The sequence below is a fragment of the Seriola lalandi genome, unplaced genomic scaffold (assembly GCF_002814215.2).
Source record: "Seriola lalandi dorsalis isolate HSWRI2012SDOR001 ecotype SW California unplaced genomic scaffold, Sedor1 jcf7180002054703, whole genome shotgun sequence".
Classification (NCBI taxonomy): domain Eukaryota; kingdom Metazoa; phylum Chordata; class Actinopteri; order Carangiformes; family Carangidae; genus Seriola; species Seriola lalandi.
In genome coordinates, this window is record NW_019525256.1 from 73,502 (window position 1) to 88,450 (window position 14,949).

At 41.8% G+C, this 14,949-nt stretch overlaps 1 protein-coding gene across 1 annotated transcript; it reads left to right on the top strand.

Annotated features, from left to right (window-relative positions):
• Positions 1-3,182: 3,182 nt before the first annotated feature.
• Positions 3,183-14,593, top strand: abhd15a (abhydrolase domain containing 15a). The gene is made up of 3 exons (XM_023424097.2): positions 3,183-4,229; positions 11,989-12,341; positions 13,241-14,593. The coding sequence occupies exons 1-3, from the start codon at positions 3,693-3,695 to the stop codon at positions 13,899-13,901; spliced, it is 1,551 nt and encodes a 516-aa protein (XP_023279865.1). The 5' UTR covers positions 3,183-3,692; the 3' UTR covers positions 13,902-14,593.
• The last annotated feature ends 356 nt before the right edge of the window (positions 14,594-14,949 follow it).

Consider the following 14,949-nt stretch of genomic DNA (forward strand, 5'->3'; position numbering starts at 1 on the left):
ATTAGGGCCAATATTGTAAAGAACCTCTATATTTGGGCTTTGTTGCCTTTGGACAGAGCCAAGCCAGCTGTTAGCAGTCTTTATGCTAAGCTAAGCTAATTGGCTCCTGGCTATAGCTTCATATTAAATCGTACAGACATGAGATTGTCATTGATCTTTTCTCTCAGCAAGAGAACGTATAAGCGTGTTTCGCACAAACGTCGAACACATTTTTTTTCTATTCACTTCCTCGTACTGATTTCACTTTCAGCAGAATCTCAGCCAGGAGACTTCATTAACTGAATATCTAGTAAAAGAAAGTGCAACCTCTGGGCTACGTCTTCATTTTGGCCCAGCACTTTTTCCTATTCTGTCAGCACTCATGGGGAAAGACTCCAGATTCTGGATGTCAAAGCACAATGTTTGATTGCAGATTAGGCGGGTGTGTGTCTGTGTGTGTCCAAGTTTGTACATTTGTCATTTGGGATCAATGACTGACAAAGTAACTGGGTTAGACCCTTCTTCCCATCTTTCTTCACTACGGGAAGTTTTGCATTCGCTTATGGATCTGCTCGAGTAAAATGGATACAAATAATCCTCTTCTACTAGAGTATGTGTGTGTGTTATCTGTTGGTCTTCTCACTTGATGGTTAAAACTGGGAAAAAAGTATATTAAAAGTATCTGAGAGACCAACATCACAGCCCCTGTTGTCTCCACCATATATTTCTCCAATAAACCAAAAAGATGAGGGTCAGGGTTCTCAAACGCAGGAAGGGCAGCAATGACTGTTTGTTTTGAAAAAACCTTTGTGACATTTTCCAGTGGCCTTTCACATTGACAAGCGAGTCCCCCCCCGAGATATAACATCCAACCAAAACTACTCTACCCGGTCAGCCCAAACCTTATCTAATCTGGTCGCCGCTGCTATCTGGTCCCAAAGTTCAAGGTGATTTGTTGACCTTTTTCCTCCTCATCAATACAAAATGTATTATTGTTTTCCACGCTTCTCCATCTCCGATGACCTTTTTGAAATCGACTGTGTTTGAACAGAGACTGCATCTGGATAACTTGAACAGTATTTTGATTTATGAGTCCTCACAGACTTTTTATTTCCAGGAAAATGCATAAATCTGCAAAAAAAATCTTTCTACAAGTTAATGAAAACAAAGCCATTACAAACTAGGTCAGAAAGGAAAACCTTATATTTAGTTAAATAATAATAAAACAAATTAGTAAAACAATAATAAAACCTGCAAGTCTTTTATTGATCAGCTACATTCAAACCTTGATTGACAGTGCTTGTGACTTTTCTTCTTAAAGTAATGAGTTTTACACCAACATATCAGATGATTTTACCAGACATTTCCAACAGGTTATGCGCCCGTTGGTTGCTTTCATTCATTTGTTTCTGGCTTTGGCAAAAATTTGATTATGTCAAGGCCTATATGACAATTCACTAGAAAAGAAAATCCAGCTCCGGCAGGTTCTCAGATTAACTGTAGCCTCGGAAAACATCCGTCTATCACAGAAGAATAGCAGGAATTATCATTAACCTTAAAGAACCCATGTCTGTTTGATGATGATATTGTCACTACATGTTGGCAAGTAACAATATATTGTTACTTCTCAGTACATTTGGCAAATATCTCTAAGGAAATGAAAAGTATTTCGATGCAATTTTCCCAGAGGTTTGAAAGGCACTGAATCACTGTTATGTAAATAACATCTGTAGGAATTAAGTGTATCAACGTCTCATTAAGGTTAATAATTAAACAATTTTATAGACCACCATAGAGCAATTGTCATTCCCTCATGATCAGTGTTTGGAACCGCACACTGAGTAAATTAACATAACACAACTTCCCCCACACGGCTCTCCAATGCACCAGCTGTAAGCTCTTCCGCTCTGGCATTCAAAGTGTCTCTGAGGTGATAACCGAGATCCTTCAAAACCACTCATCCGTTTTTATTCTCTGCTTGTCGGCTTGGCATCTCCAATTTTGCCATTTGTTTTCATTTTCCATTGACTAACCCCCAGGAATGGTGTGGCTCTAAAAATTGGAACAAACACACAATGATCTACTGTTTTTTCATCTGGATTTGTTTTCTCTCGCCTGCACACACCACTGGGTCCGCACCACCATCAGTTCATGTTCGGCAAGCCGCGTCGCTTTGTTATGCTTGCCATCGGTTAAATGAGTGTGCAACACAAGTTCCTAAAAAACAGATGGCAAAGCTCACAGCTTTCCATGAAATCTATCAACCTTACATGAGAGGTAGCACTAAGGTCTGTTTGTGACTGATTAAGATGTCAATTGAATAATCCACAGGTCTTTGAATAAGGTACAATAAGTAACGATGGACTGAATTCAGAATGTGAAGCTTACAATAATGTGATTAAATGAGAAAAATATGTTATTTTAGCCTAGTGCACAAATGCTGTCCTTTACACAGACGAAGAATCCTCTGTAGATAATGATCTCTTTTTGCCCTACATCCTCCAACTTGTTTGATTTACGCTGAAAATGCTTGTGCTTTCTTTTTCTTTGCTTTAATAATCCATTTAAAGGGCTATTTTCATCCCCTCTGAGTTTCATAGATAGTACAAAGAGGAGGGGGTGAGGAAAACAGCACAGAGAAGGTTATCACATTTCATAAATGTGATAAGCCTGAATCGAACTGGATGTCCGCAGTTCTCAGTGCATCACAATCTGCATATCCAAAGAACACTGGCCCACATTCACCCTTTCCTCCGACTTCCAATATCCAAACTGAGACACTGAGCAAAAGCTGTGTTTGTTACACAACAGAAACCTGCTTAACAGGTTACATTACTTTACATAATATCCACCAAAAAAGCCCCTCACTGTAGGTTACCCAGTCCAGATCTCAAGCTTTTTGTCCTCTCTCTCTCTCTTTCAGAATACAAGGTCAGGTGTGCACGTTCCCAAATTCATTCAGGAGGAATTCACTCAGATCTGATAATGATCATGCGCATTTCACTTCTAGTAGCAGCTCTCTTTCTGTCTGAGTCTGGCGCGCGTGTGACAGAAACAGCTTGAGAGAGAGAGGTGGGTTTGGGGGGGGGGGTTCAACGTTTAAAAACAGATGCAGAAGATGTACCTCCTTGTACTGGGTGTCCTGGGGGTGTACTGGGAATAATTGAAGGCTATTAACAGCAGAGATCATCACGTGCACGGATCACTACCTGCTCACTCGGAGGGGGGCTGGGCATGATGAGAGGCGTTTCCAGCTTCAGCAGCGCGTCGCTCTCAGACATTTCTTGCGCTGCCAGCTGTTGGGTTGAAGCACCGGCCGAGCGCAGTCAAGTCGATGACTGTACCAAGCGGCGTTGGATGCAGCGAACAATGACAGAGTCGCCTCATGTACTAAAAAAGTAGCACCAGAGATGGACATATGATGTCGGGTATGGAGTGAGCTGAAATGATAGAAGCGCAGAGTAACTGAAACCACACGCCTACAGCGACGAGGGACTGGTGCGCCTTGGCACCGGAGGGAAGCAACAAACTTCTCAGCATCAATTTAGAGAAAAACAAAAGAAAAAAAGAAACAGAACCTTGTGAGACTGAGTATGTTTCCGGTGACTATTTTCTCTCACGTAAATGTATAATTACATTATAGTTTTAGGTGTGGAAAGCGTCCCTATTGTGCTCATTTTGCTCCCCCCCCCCACCTCCCCCTAACCGCGCCAATGCTTGAATGGCTTGTAGCTCTTTGCATTGTGATCCTGGTGGTCTTACTCTGGCCAGGCTCCAAATATTTTGGCACCGAGAGCCCACCGGATGCTTTGCTTCAAGGACTGGGAATTTCACAGCATGCAGCGAAGGACAAGACCATTGGGTGCGTTTCAGACCGCGAGGGGAGCGACGGATCCCAGACGGCCTGTGCCGATGAGAAAACACGCACCGTGGCACTGATCTGCAAACCATCCGCGCTGGCCAACTACCTCCTGAAACACTGCAGGACTTTCAGTAATTACTCGCCGTGTGGCAGCTGGACGTGGCGGGCCAGCGCCTTTCTCCAGAGTGTGTACGAGGCGTGCTGGCCGTATGACAGTCCGGTCCAGTTCGTGCGGGACAACCTGCAGCTGAGCGATGACGGGCTGGTGGCCTTGGACTGGGCAGTGCCATCCTACCAGAAACGACGCAGGACTTCCAGTCACTCCACCAGTCCGGTTCTTCTCATCATCCCAAACTCTTTTGGGAAAATCACTAGAAATGTGTTAAAGGTGCGTCCCTGGCTTCACTCATAGACTTCGCTGCATGAAATTACTCTACTGTAGAGATGAAAGTAACCATAGACTAAGTCATTTTCAAGCATAAACTGCACGGGAAACTAGCAAGTTTAAAATAAAATGTAATCGCAAATTCATATTTTCATATAGCTGACTGCTGATCAGAAAGGGTACCCCACCCTTAATAATACCAAAAAGATAAACTTCAAATATTCAACATAACCAATAGCCTAACTTATAAAAGGTTGGAAGTGGGAGTTCCCAGTGTGTGCTAACACTGTAATGCTTCTAAATCATTACAAAAAGGCATTTGTATCAAAGGTGAGGGATGCCTTCACTAGATGCATCTTAAGTTGTGTCATTCTGTTGCCTCTTACAACATAGAATCAACAGGATGAAAATTACAGCAGCTGCAAGTGAATTTCTTATTTTTCTTTGCTATACAGAAGCTATTTTTACACTTTAAAAAGGTAGAAGTGAGCATTTTCATAGCTGCAACACAAAGTGACAATAACAGAGCAAATCGATATCAACTTCAGAGGGTAGAAACCAGAAACATGCATGATGCAAGTGTTTTAAAAGGAAATCTAGTTAAAGAGATATTCAATATTTTAAAAGGAGAAGATGCCAGTGTCAATCAACAATGGCCATTTAAGCTAAGGCAATCACTGGAGTTTAAGCTCAGTCGGAAGTAAAAAAAAAAAAAAGCAGAATGGTTAAAAAAAAGAAAAAAAAGAGCAGATGCAGAGGCAGCTTCACTCTTTCAACTGCTCTTTCAATACACTGACTGAGGTAATTGAGTGAGGGATTACAAAGCATCGCTTGACTTCATGGCCCTGGGGAAGTGCAGCTCTGCTCCACATGAATGCCTGCTGGCTCTCGCATCACTCTGGGCACCTGGCATCGTGCTTACAGCTCATTTCATTTCAAACTGTTAGCTCTGCGTGAAAATTTGTCACATGGCTAACTGTCAGCCGCATGTCAGAAATAGCAACTCTGCAACAACTGGATACTCTCACAAAAACCAAAAGGTGTTTGATATTGATCTAGAAGGGGATCACTCCTTCTGTTGATAGTGGGTGACAGGAAGAGGAGGAAAAGTGGGTGAGACAAAAATAGGAGCATTACAACATTATGAATATGTGGTTACCTCAAGCTTTACCAGGGGTAAATGATGGAGAGATGAAAAGCAACCGTCACATTCAGACAGATCTGTGCCTCAGGCTTTCTTTTTTTGGGCCATCATCAGAGTAGAGAGTATTTGTGAAGCTGTCAGCCAGTCACGCTTGGGAGGGCTGGAAGCCGAGGCACCACAAGGGATATACACCAATTAAGATTGCTGCTGTCACTGGTGAGAGTCACTGTGCATAAACCAGTCTGTGTGCATGCGAGAAAGACAGAGATGAAAAGAGCTCATGTTTGCATACACGCAAACACACACACACGCAAGCACACACACACGCAAGCACACACATGGGTCTATATCTGTGACACAGAGAAGAAACAGAGAAGGAAATAGAGGTTCTTTTTTGGAGTGTGTGGGCTTGTGCTCCCTGTCCCTCATCTCTTTGCACATTTCAGGAACTCATGAATTTATAAATGAGCCATCTCCTCTTAAATCACTCATATTTTTTACACTGGGTTAGTGTGGGTTTTACACTATGTTTCATTTAGTCTGGCATGATTCATATCAATTTCTGTAGTAGTATATGTCGTATACAGGCTTTTCAGAATATACTTAAATTCATTTATTACTACATTAAGTCTTTCAGTCAGTTATTTAGTAGGTTAGTTTTTTCTGTTCCATCTCTTTTCCTCACCATTATAGATATATATATAGATATAGTATATATTTCTTTAAGCAGTAGCTCGACATTTAGGGAAATATGCTCATTTTCTTTCTTGCTGAGATATCACTCCCATATCTGTGTGCCCTGTGATCTCCATTCAGAACAGTCAGCTGAAAGTCCATAAATCTTCATGTAAGCAGACGTCCAGCTGTTTCAGTTGTCCTGCCTCATATGATTAACATCCGTCACATTTTCCTGACAGGGCAGACAGATTTGTGAGCAGTTTTACTGTAATTTTGTGACCTAGTTGCAGCAAATTCACAGTCTTTTATTGAGTATGCGTTTGGCACTGCATGTCTAAGTATTTTTCATTCTTTATGGATATGGATTATGATTTAATCTGGTCATTATGTGTAATTTATAACACTTAAATAATTGTTTTTCAGACCATTACTTGCACTTTCTGCTTGCTGAGGGAGCAGCTTCCAAATTTCTTGTGGGATGGGGTAATAGCTCAGGACTCACGCAGTAAAAGTGGGAAAGTTTTACCATTACCAGTCCTGAATAGATCAGTGAGGGAGGTAATAGTAACAGAAAACATCATTCCTGGTTTGGAAAATGTCTTTGTCATGGAAATATTACCAGCAGTAAAAGACACATGAGCAATTTCAGACAAGTCATGAATGTACTGATGTCCATGTCTCAAGCTATCACATCAAACACTTGTTACCATGTCAGTTTTCACTGGGCCACAAGGAAATGGGGCATTAGTTTTGTGTTTCCTGTCCCTCCCATCACTTTGTGAATTTAACAGCGGGGTCTCGATGCGCTGTGGTTTAGCTCTTCACACAGAGAGCGGTCTGTTGTTTAGACAGTAATTCTGATTTAAAAATGGAACAATGACTATGAGTGTTGGGAGCTGCTTTTCAGCGTTAGTTTGAAGGTGTTTACATCCATATTGGCTCAACATTGTGGGAAATGTATCCTATAAGTGTCCTCCTGCACCACTCAAAAATTGGTCAGGGTTTGTGAAGTGGACACAGAGGATACAGAAGAAATTTTCCCCACACGTTCAGCAAAATACAAATCCCCCCCCACACACTTTTTCCAACATTAGTGCTTTGCCTTACCTGGAAAATGCAATCTGCACATCAGGATTTGGCAGCACTTATGTCTGTCACTCATGGGCGATGTTGTTATTTCTTTGCTAACATGACAAGCTATTAAAATGTTACCAACCAGATGTTCATGTATCTTAGAAAATGTACAAAAACACTAATGCAAGAAATCCCCTATGACAAAATCCATTTTTGTGGAGGCTGCTGGAATAGGAGCTACCTTGAAAAATTGTTGGTTCTTGATATTTTTACTGTGGCAGTATCTTCAATTATTCATAGCTACTCCCCATTTTGAATGTACTGTATGTCTGTGATGCTTAACACTTGAAATTCAGCCAGAGGAATAAACCATCTTGCAAACTGCAAAATATTATTTCTTAAGTCCATCATTTCGGTTAGCCTTTGTAAGACTTCACAGCAATCGATATCTCAGGTATCATAGTGTTTTAACTCACCACTACTCTCCAGCAGTGTCGCCATGTTGGATGGAAGGAGAAAGTTTCTGTCTTGTCTTCTGTTTGTCTCCTGTAGTGCAAGAGATTAAAGACAAGTTAGTTAGTCGGAAAACTGCTAACAGTAGCATACAATAGTATCATGTTGTAAGTTGTAGACCATCAAATCTTTAATTTTAATTTAACTCGATTTGTGGCAACATGTCCAGACGAAGCTGCTGAAGTTTGACATTAGTGGTGGTGCCACAGAAATAGATCACATCATCCACTATGATTTAGAGGGAATATTGTTGAATTTGTCAGTGGCTCAGTAAAGAAACTGCTGTCTCTTCTGTTTGTGTGTGTGTGTGTGTGTGTGTGTGTGTGTGTGTGTGTGTGTGTGTGTGTGTGTGTGTGTGTGTTGGCGGAACAATGTGCATGGAGAGAGCTGGCATGATGTCCAGTGTCTGGAGTCCCTGCTGAAGGAATTTGTCACTGCACCGACAGTTTATCAGCTCTGACAGAAAACTGCTGGAGAAGCTGCTGTTCTTCAGTTTTTTACTGTTTCTCTAACAAAACCAAATGCACAGTCACCATAACGTAGGGTCAGAAACTTAGCGTGTGTGTGTGATGTAAAACAAAGTTCAAGAATGTATTTAAATCAAGTAAATAAAATCTCATTATGGAAATGGTCAGGACCAATTCCCTGTAAGCCGTATGTGTCTGTGCAAAGTACAAGTAGTATGGTAACATCAGTTTACATCAGATTAATAATTCATCAGATTGTTGAAAAAATATTCCTCCTTGGTGATGAGTCATTGCTTTGCTACTGAACAAAAAGTTTTGTTGACAAATGATAGAACAGATACAGTCTTTCCAATATCTTTGGATTTAGAGAGTTCTTCCCAACCAGGAAACACTGTTAGCACTAACTTTCATTTTATGTGCCATCCTCAAGATATGCTTAGTATATAATGCAGTGCAGTGGTTACTTAATGTGTCTGTGTTATTGTGTGTGATTCACACAGTGCATCACCACATTCAGTGGCAATAGTTTACACCATGCGGCTGCATTAATACCTGAGCAGGTCGGCATAACCACAGCAAAATCACTTCACACTCAGTTCACCAAATTTAATCTCAGCCTCAACATTCATCACTCAGCTCATGCTCTCTCGTGCGCAGTTTAAATTGGAAAATATTTAATTATCCATCTCAGTATCTTTGGGAACTAAACTGAACTGAAGTGATACTCATTTGAAATAGCTATTTCCTTCCTCTCACATGTTCCTCTTGACTCACAATGATTTAAAACCTGATCATCGGAACAAAAAGGCTGATGAATGAGTAAATGAATGATGTTAGTGCATTAGCTCTGCTCTGAGCTTTCCTGACACTGGCCTAGTCACGTATCTGGCTGAGTTAATCCTCTTGTCACTGGATAAAGAAAACCAGAAAGTGGTACTACTGCAGTCTTTCTCAGCTGTTAAATATTTAATGCAGCAATTCTGCAGCTCTTCCTGCATTCCCCTGGGACTTCTGTAGATTTAAAGAAAAATGTAACACATTTTAAATTTATTTGCACAGTCCACTCTAGCCCCCACCGCTGTTGCTGACAACAAACTTTTGCATGAGAAAAAGACAAATTCACTCTACTTCTCTACTTTGTGTTGAGATGAAGCAGAGTGACACTGCAAATTTAGAGGGAAGATTATTTTCTCCTGGATGGATAATTTATTCTAAAGGTAACATTCAGAGCCTAGACTGGAATGATCTCTCATTTTCATCCCTTCTCTGCATGGAGAGCATTTCAATGTGCGATTGCCATTTCTGCGCTACTCTGAATCTCCAAGTCTTTCAGATGTATTTTTCCCAGTTTACATAGTTTTGAGATTAGGCTTGTTAAGCTTTTTGTGTTTTTGTTTGTCTGTCTGCTCAGATATTTGGACATGAATTAAAGGAAAAGGGCTACTTGCGCCTAGGTGGATCATCTGGTAGAGCACATACCACACGGGCTCAGTCCCTACTGCAGCGGCCATGGGTTCGAGTTCAACCCATGGCCATTTGCTGCATGTCATGCCCTCTCTCTTCCTGTCTCTCTCTCTCTCTCACTTCACTGTCTGAATAAAGGCAAAAATGCCCAAAAAATAACTTTAAAAAAAGGGCTACTAAACAGTTTACTGTAAACATGCAGAGAAAAAAACAGAACAGAAATACAGCAGCAGAACCATTACATTTGGAGAGAAGAGTATTTTACAAATTTGAAAAATGCATAGTCAATGATGTCTATGTTATTAAATTTGTTATTTATATATTTTTTTATAATGCTTCATGGAGCCACAAATTAAATTATCCTGTTTCCTTTGAGGATATATCATTCTCCTACATTCTCCACAGAATTTAAACTGTAGTAAAAATGTTTTTAGGTGTTTGATAAAACAAAAATGTCTTACCAAGTCTATAAAAGTTGTTCATAAATTTTGAATTACAATGATGCAGTTGTACAGAATTTTCTTACTGCCCTCCCCTCCCTCAATATTCATTGCTGAAGTTCCCTTGAGCAAGTTACCTAACGCCCCCAATTGCTCTGCAGGCGCTGCACCACATGCCCCTGGCTCCTCTGTGTGTGTGTGTGTGTGTGTGTGTGTGTGTGTGTGTGTGTGTGTGTGTGTGTGTGTGTGTGTGTGTGTGTTCACAACTCCAATTTGGGTTAAATGCAGAGGTGTTTACATACTTGGACAAATAAAGAATTAACTTGACTAACTTCGATCAGCACCAATGCCTCTACTGCAGATATATCTCATGTTGTCACATTCGTATCAAAATAAACATAATAACAGCTCACTGGAAGAAACAATGAGTCGTGGTATTTCTCTCCACTGTGCAGCTGACTGAAAGGGAAGCCTTCCTGCCAGAGACATGAGATCACAGGTTTCCACACTCTAGTCCTTTCTGCTCTCCTCTGCCAATTCTGCTCCAGTTCATCTTAAGGAAAGCTGCATAGTGCAGGTTGAGGCTTTTCTGGGCTGAGCAGCTGGCTGTGGGCTGCATGGACATGATCTCGGCTAATGACTTTGTGCATAATGTTGGCCATCACCAATGCCTACAAAGTGTTAGAGAACTGCCTCAAAAATGCCTCCACATCAGTGGCACCATCCCTGCTCATGACAACCTGTAACTAGAGATAAACTTTCTCATATATTAGTTGTTTCCTTGATTGTAGCCTCATCTGTTTTTGCATATCCAAATATGGACTGTTGGATCAGCTGTTGTTTACCTTGGTTGCTTTCACCACTGTCTGGTACTGGTAACTGATAAGATCCAATCAGGAGGCGAGGCAGGTGTGCAGGTAAAATGGGGCTAGCAGCGTTTTCCAGAAGCATCCGTTTAAGTGGCTCGAAAACTCCGGAGAGGTATGGACGTCAGGAGTAAACGTAGCAAAAGTGATGCGGACAGCCTGCTAGCCTGAGCTCGTGGCATTCATATTGCAGGTGTCCCTGTGAGTGAACGCGGACTAATGTTAATTGGACGGAACGGAGGCACGTGAGTGAACAAGAGGTAGTATTTTTTTAAAGGGACAGTTCATGAACACACGCATTGGGGGAAGTATTAACAGAATTAACATGAGTAGGATTAAGTCGGCGAGAGGTTCTAAATATCGGTTTTGATCATTTTTCGGTTAATTTCCCACCCCTACTAAGTAACTCAGTATTATGTAATTGTCTCACAGCAGTTGGTTCTTTACCTGTTTGGTTAAGAAAGAACAGCATGCAGTTCAGTGGTGTGAAAAGATGTTTACTGTTGTCTTTTTCAGTGAAGTGATGACAGTTTAGCCTACTCTGTAGTATTACACTTTAAACATGGTTAAACTGCACAGCAAAAGGGGAGCAGAACTTAAAACTGTAGTTTTACTGTGTCCCCATCTCCCCCCCACAAAGAGTTATTTTGCTTTCCATACAATAAAAAGTAGTAGGCTACCATGCATGTTCAGGTGATACAACTGCAAAGGCATTTAGGGGAACAAAATGGAAACTGACTCCTAACTAAAAGGAGGCATTGTTTAACTCTGCGGTATTACAACCAAGAGACCAAGCCACACGAATTGGACCATGTGGCCTATTCAGAGGGGCAAACAAAGAGGACGTCTTTACTGTATGTAGGAAGAACATATCGACCATCAACCATTACATGTCCTTCTTTTGTTGTTATATAAATGGATTAACACCTTTCCCACCTTGTCTTATTTGTGAAAATTATGTAGGCCTAGTCAATTTGAAAGATTTAACACACTACATATAGAATTACCAAGCAAATCTTCCATAATGCTCCCAATCCACAACACTTAGCCTACACATTTCTGAAGACACATGGACATTCTTTTATTTGTTTATTTTCCTACCCATTCTCTCTACAGTTGTGTGAAACAGCGCTGTCCCATGGCTACCTGCCAGCAGTCTTCAACCGCCGCAGCCACAACAGCACCCCGCTCACCACCCTCAAACTGCAGCAGTTTGGTGACCCTGCGGATCTGCGCGAGGCTGTGCGCTACATCCGCTACAGACAGCCTGCAGGAAGACTGTACGCAGTGAGCGAGAGCAGCGGGTCGGGCCTTCTCCTGTCTTACCTGGGGGAGTGTGGATCATCCAGCTATGTGACGGCGGCCGTCTGCCTGTCACCGCTGTTCCGCTGCCAGAGCTGGTTTGAGAACGGGCTGTGCTGGCCCCTGCAGTGGGCGTTGGTGCTGTACCAGAAGATATGTCTCAGCAGGTACGGAGAGGGTGGGAAACATGCTGACATGAATCAGTTAATTTATGAGAAATGGGAAGGAAGCATGCCGGGAACAAGATTTCACTGGTGATGAAAACAGAAAGACTGAGTTGGCTCTTAAAGAGTATTTCTAGATTACTACTGTTTGGCTATTATTTCCATAGTTGTGGCACCCATTTGTAGGCTATTAGTTGTGATAACACTGGACTCACTCAAAATCTTTGATGAGATCTAGAAGCACAGCATCAAAGTGACAAGGCAGAAACAACATACTGTCAGAGGTTCAGACAGGTATAAGTCAACTGTTAAACTAGCTGAATTAGAGGAAAACTCAAAGTGAAAGCGAAATATCATTCCTCCTTGCACAAGAAAACCGTATGTCAAACTAAAAGCAGTAAGTTATTTAGCAAAGTATATGAGTTTTGGAACACAGAAATAGCGAAATAGTTCATTCTCTTTCAGTTTACTCTGGGGAGAATAAGTGTTCGGAAATTGAAAAAGTAAACATGCTTCATAACGCCACTGCATGAAGTATGCAATATGAAAAATTTGAATTCTCAGTCAGCCAAAATGGAGGCATGGTTAAAAGGAGATTGCAATAAAAACAAGTTACAAGATACAAGTACTCAGTAAGCATTTATTGGACAGGCACAGACAATTAAGGAAAAAGTCAAGTTACTGTAGCAACACATGGCCTGCTCAGTGTCAAGTCATTGATTCTGAGAGACATTGTGACCCAGGTAGAGTTTCTCAAATCAATGTCAATAGGGAGTATGAGACCCATGCAGCTCTTCAGAATTGATTTACTGATTTCCTCTTGTTGTGTGTGTGTGTGTGTGTGTGTGTGTGTGTGTGTTCTATTTTGTGCAAATGTGTGTGTACTGGGATGACATTCATAGGTACAGGACGGCGCTGGGTGAGACCATACAGACGGACACCCTGTTTTCTAGCTGTTCTCTACGTGGCCTGGAGGAGGCGCTGTTCTGTCAGACTGTACATATGGGCTCTGCACCAGCATCAGCAACAGGGACCAGCAGTAGCAGCAATACTTCAGGTGCCTGGGAAGCTTACTGGGAACGCAACGAACCCTTGAGAGATGTGGACGAAGTGGCTATTCCTGTCCTGAGCGTGTGCGCTCAGGATGACCCAATCCGCGGTGACACCCAATCTACCGTGCCCTTGGAACTCTTCGAGACCAACCCACATTTTTTCCTCCTCCTAACTGACCGTGGAGGCCACTGTGGTTTCTCCACCCAGTCAGAGGGGAGTGCTGCTGGTGCATTAGGCGCAGTCGGTCCTGTGGTTGCACCAAACAGTTGGATGGAGAGCCATGGGACCAACTGGAGCCACAGAGCTCTGCTGGAATTCTTCAGGGCGACCACAGACTTCTTCGCTGCTGAGGAGAGAGCAAAGCAGCTCGCTGCGAGGAGGAGGGGGCTGGGGGGAGGTGCAGGAGGGAGAGTTTTCCGCGACCGCAGCGTCAGTACATGTAAAAGAGCGCCAGCGTGTTCCCATAATATCCACGCCATTTACAGTTGGCAGAGGTCCTACACACGATGAGGGAGCTCAATGGAAGTTAATGGACTGCACTGATGCTTTCTGATATTATTTGGATTTGAGATGTGAGACTCTCAGGTTGATCTCTGCCTGTGTGACACTCAGCCACAAAGTCTTATGATAACCAAAACTAGAAGAGTGAAGAGGTTGTAAAAAGTGTGTGTTGTTCTCACACGCTTGATGTGAGCCATAAAACACTAGGACTGAAAAAAGATCATGACAGTCCATAAGCTTGAATGCAGTTGTTTCATCGAGCTGCTGAACACTAAACTCTCCAGATGTGTGGCTATATATTTTTCTATGGACTGATTCAAGTCTCTTCACTGCCAGCTGTAAAAACTGAAATGTTCTGTTTTATTAATTCTGAGTTTTATTAACACACATTCATTTATTGATGCATCAATTCATCCGTCTCACATTTTACACAGTTTGCTACATTTACAACCACAACTGCATCGTCATTTGGGAAATTTGAAACCTCAACACTTAGTGTAGCATCTTTCTGTTACTCTTTTTATTACTGAAAGGATATTTACCGGGAAGTAAAAGTGTTAAAAGTCTTGTGCCTAGAGTAGGAAAATAAAATCCAGTGAAAATTCCAAATGAATTTGAGCTAAATGTCAACTGAGTTTAATGAACTCATGCAGTGTTATTGTGCACATTAAAGAGAGTTTACTGTGTATATTATCATTAAAGTTTCTCTTCTTTATTGAGAAATGGCCTGCGGTTCCCAGAATAAAGGAACTTAAGTGTGATTGCCACCCAGTCAGATTTTAGAGGAAAGTCTGTGTCATGAGCTTATGATATTTTAATGAGCTGGGTGGCTGGAAGCATTTTGTGAGTTTTCCTGTCTCATCATTTAAACTCTGTGCTCCAAGGTTTCCCTGGCCCGGCCGCTCGGGGTCTAAAGGTGGTGAAGCGGTGACAGTGGTTGATTTTGCACTGAGATGAAGATACTTAGCGGCATAGTGTTGTTCGAAACATTTCTGAAAATTTTGCTTTAAATGTTGTTATTTCGGTTCATTCTTGCGCATTAAGATAATAAAATTAT

What these genes read in the sequence shown, in the direction of transcription:
- abhd15a (XM_023424097.2), top strand. Translation starts at nt 3,693, where the DNA reads ATGCTTGAATGGCTTGTAGCTCTTTGCATTGTGATCCTGGTGGTCTTA. An exon ending in TCACTAGAAATGTGTTAAAG is followed by an intron (nt 4,230 to 11,988) that starts GTGCGTCCCTGG and finishes TTCTCTCTACAG; the next exon opens with TTGTGTGAAACAGCGCTGTC. An exon ending in CAGAAGATATGTCTCAGCAG is followed by an intron (nt 12,342 to 13,240) that starts GTACGGAGAGGG and finishes TGACATTCATAG; the next exon opens with GTACAGGACGGCGCTGGGTG.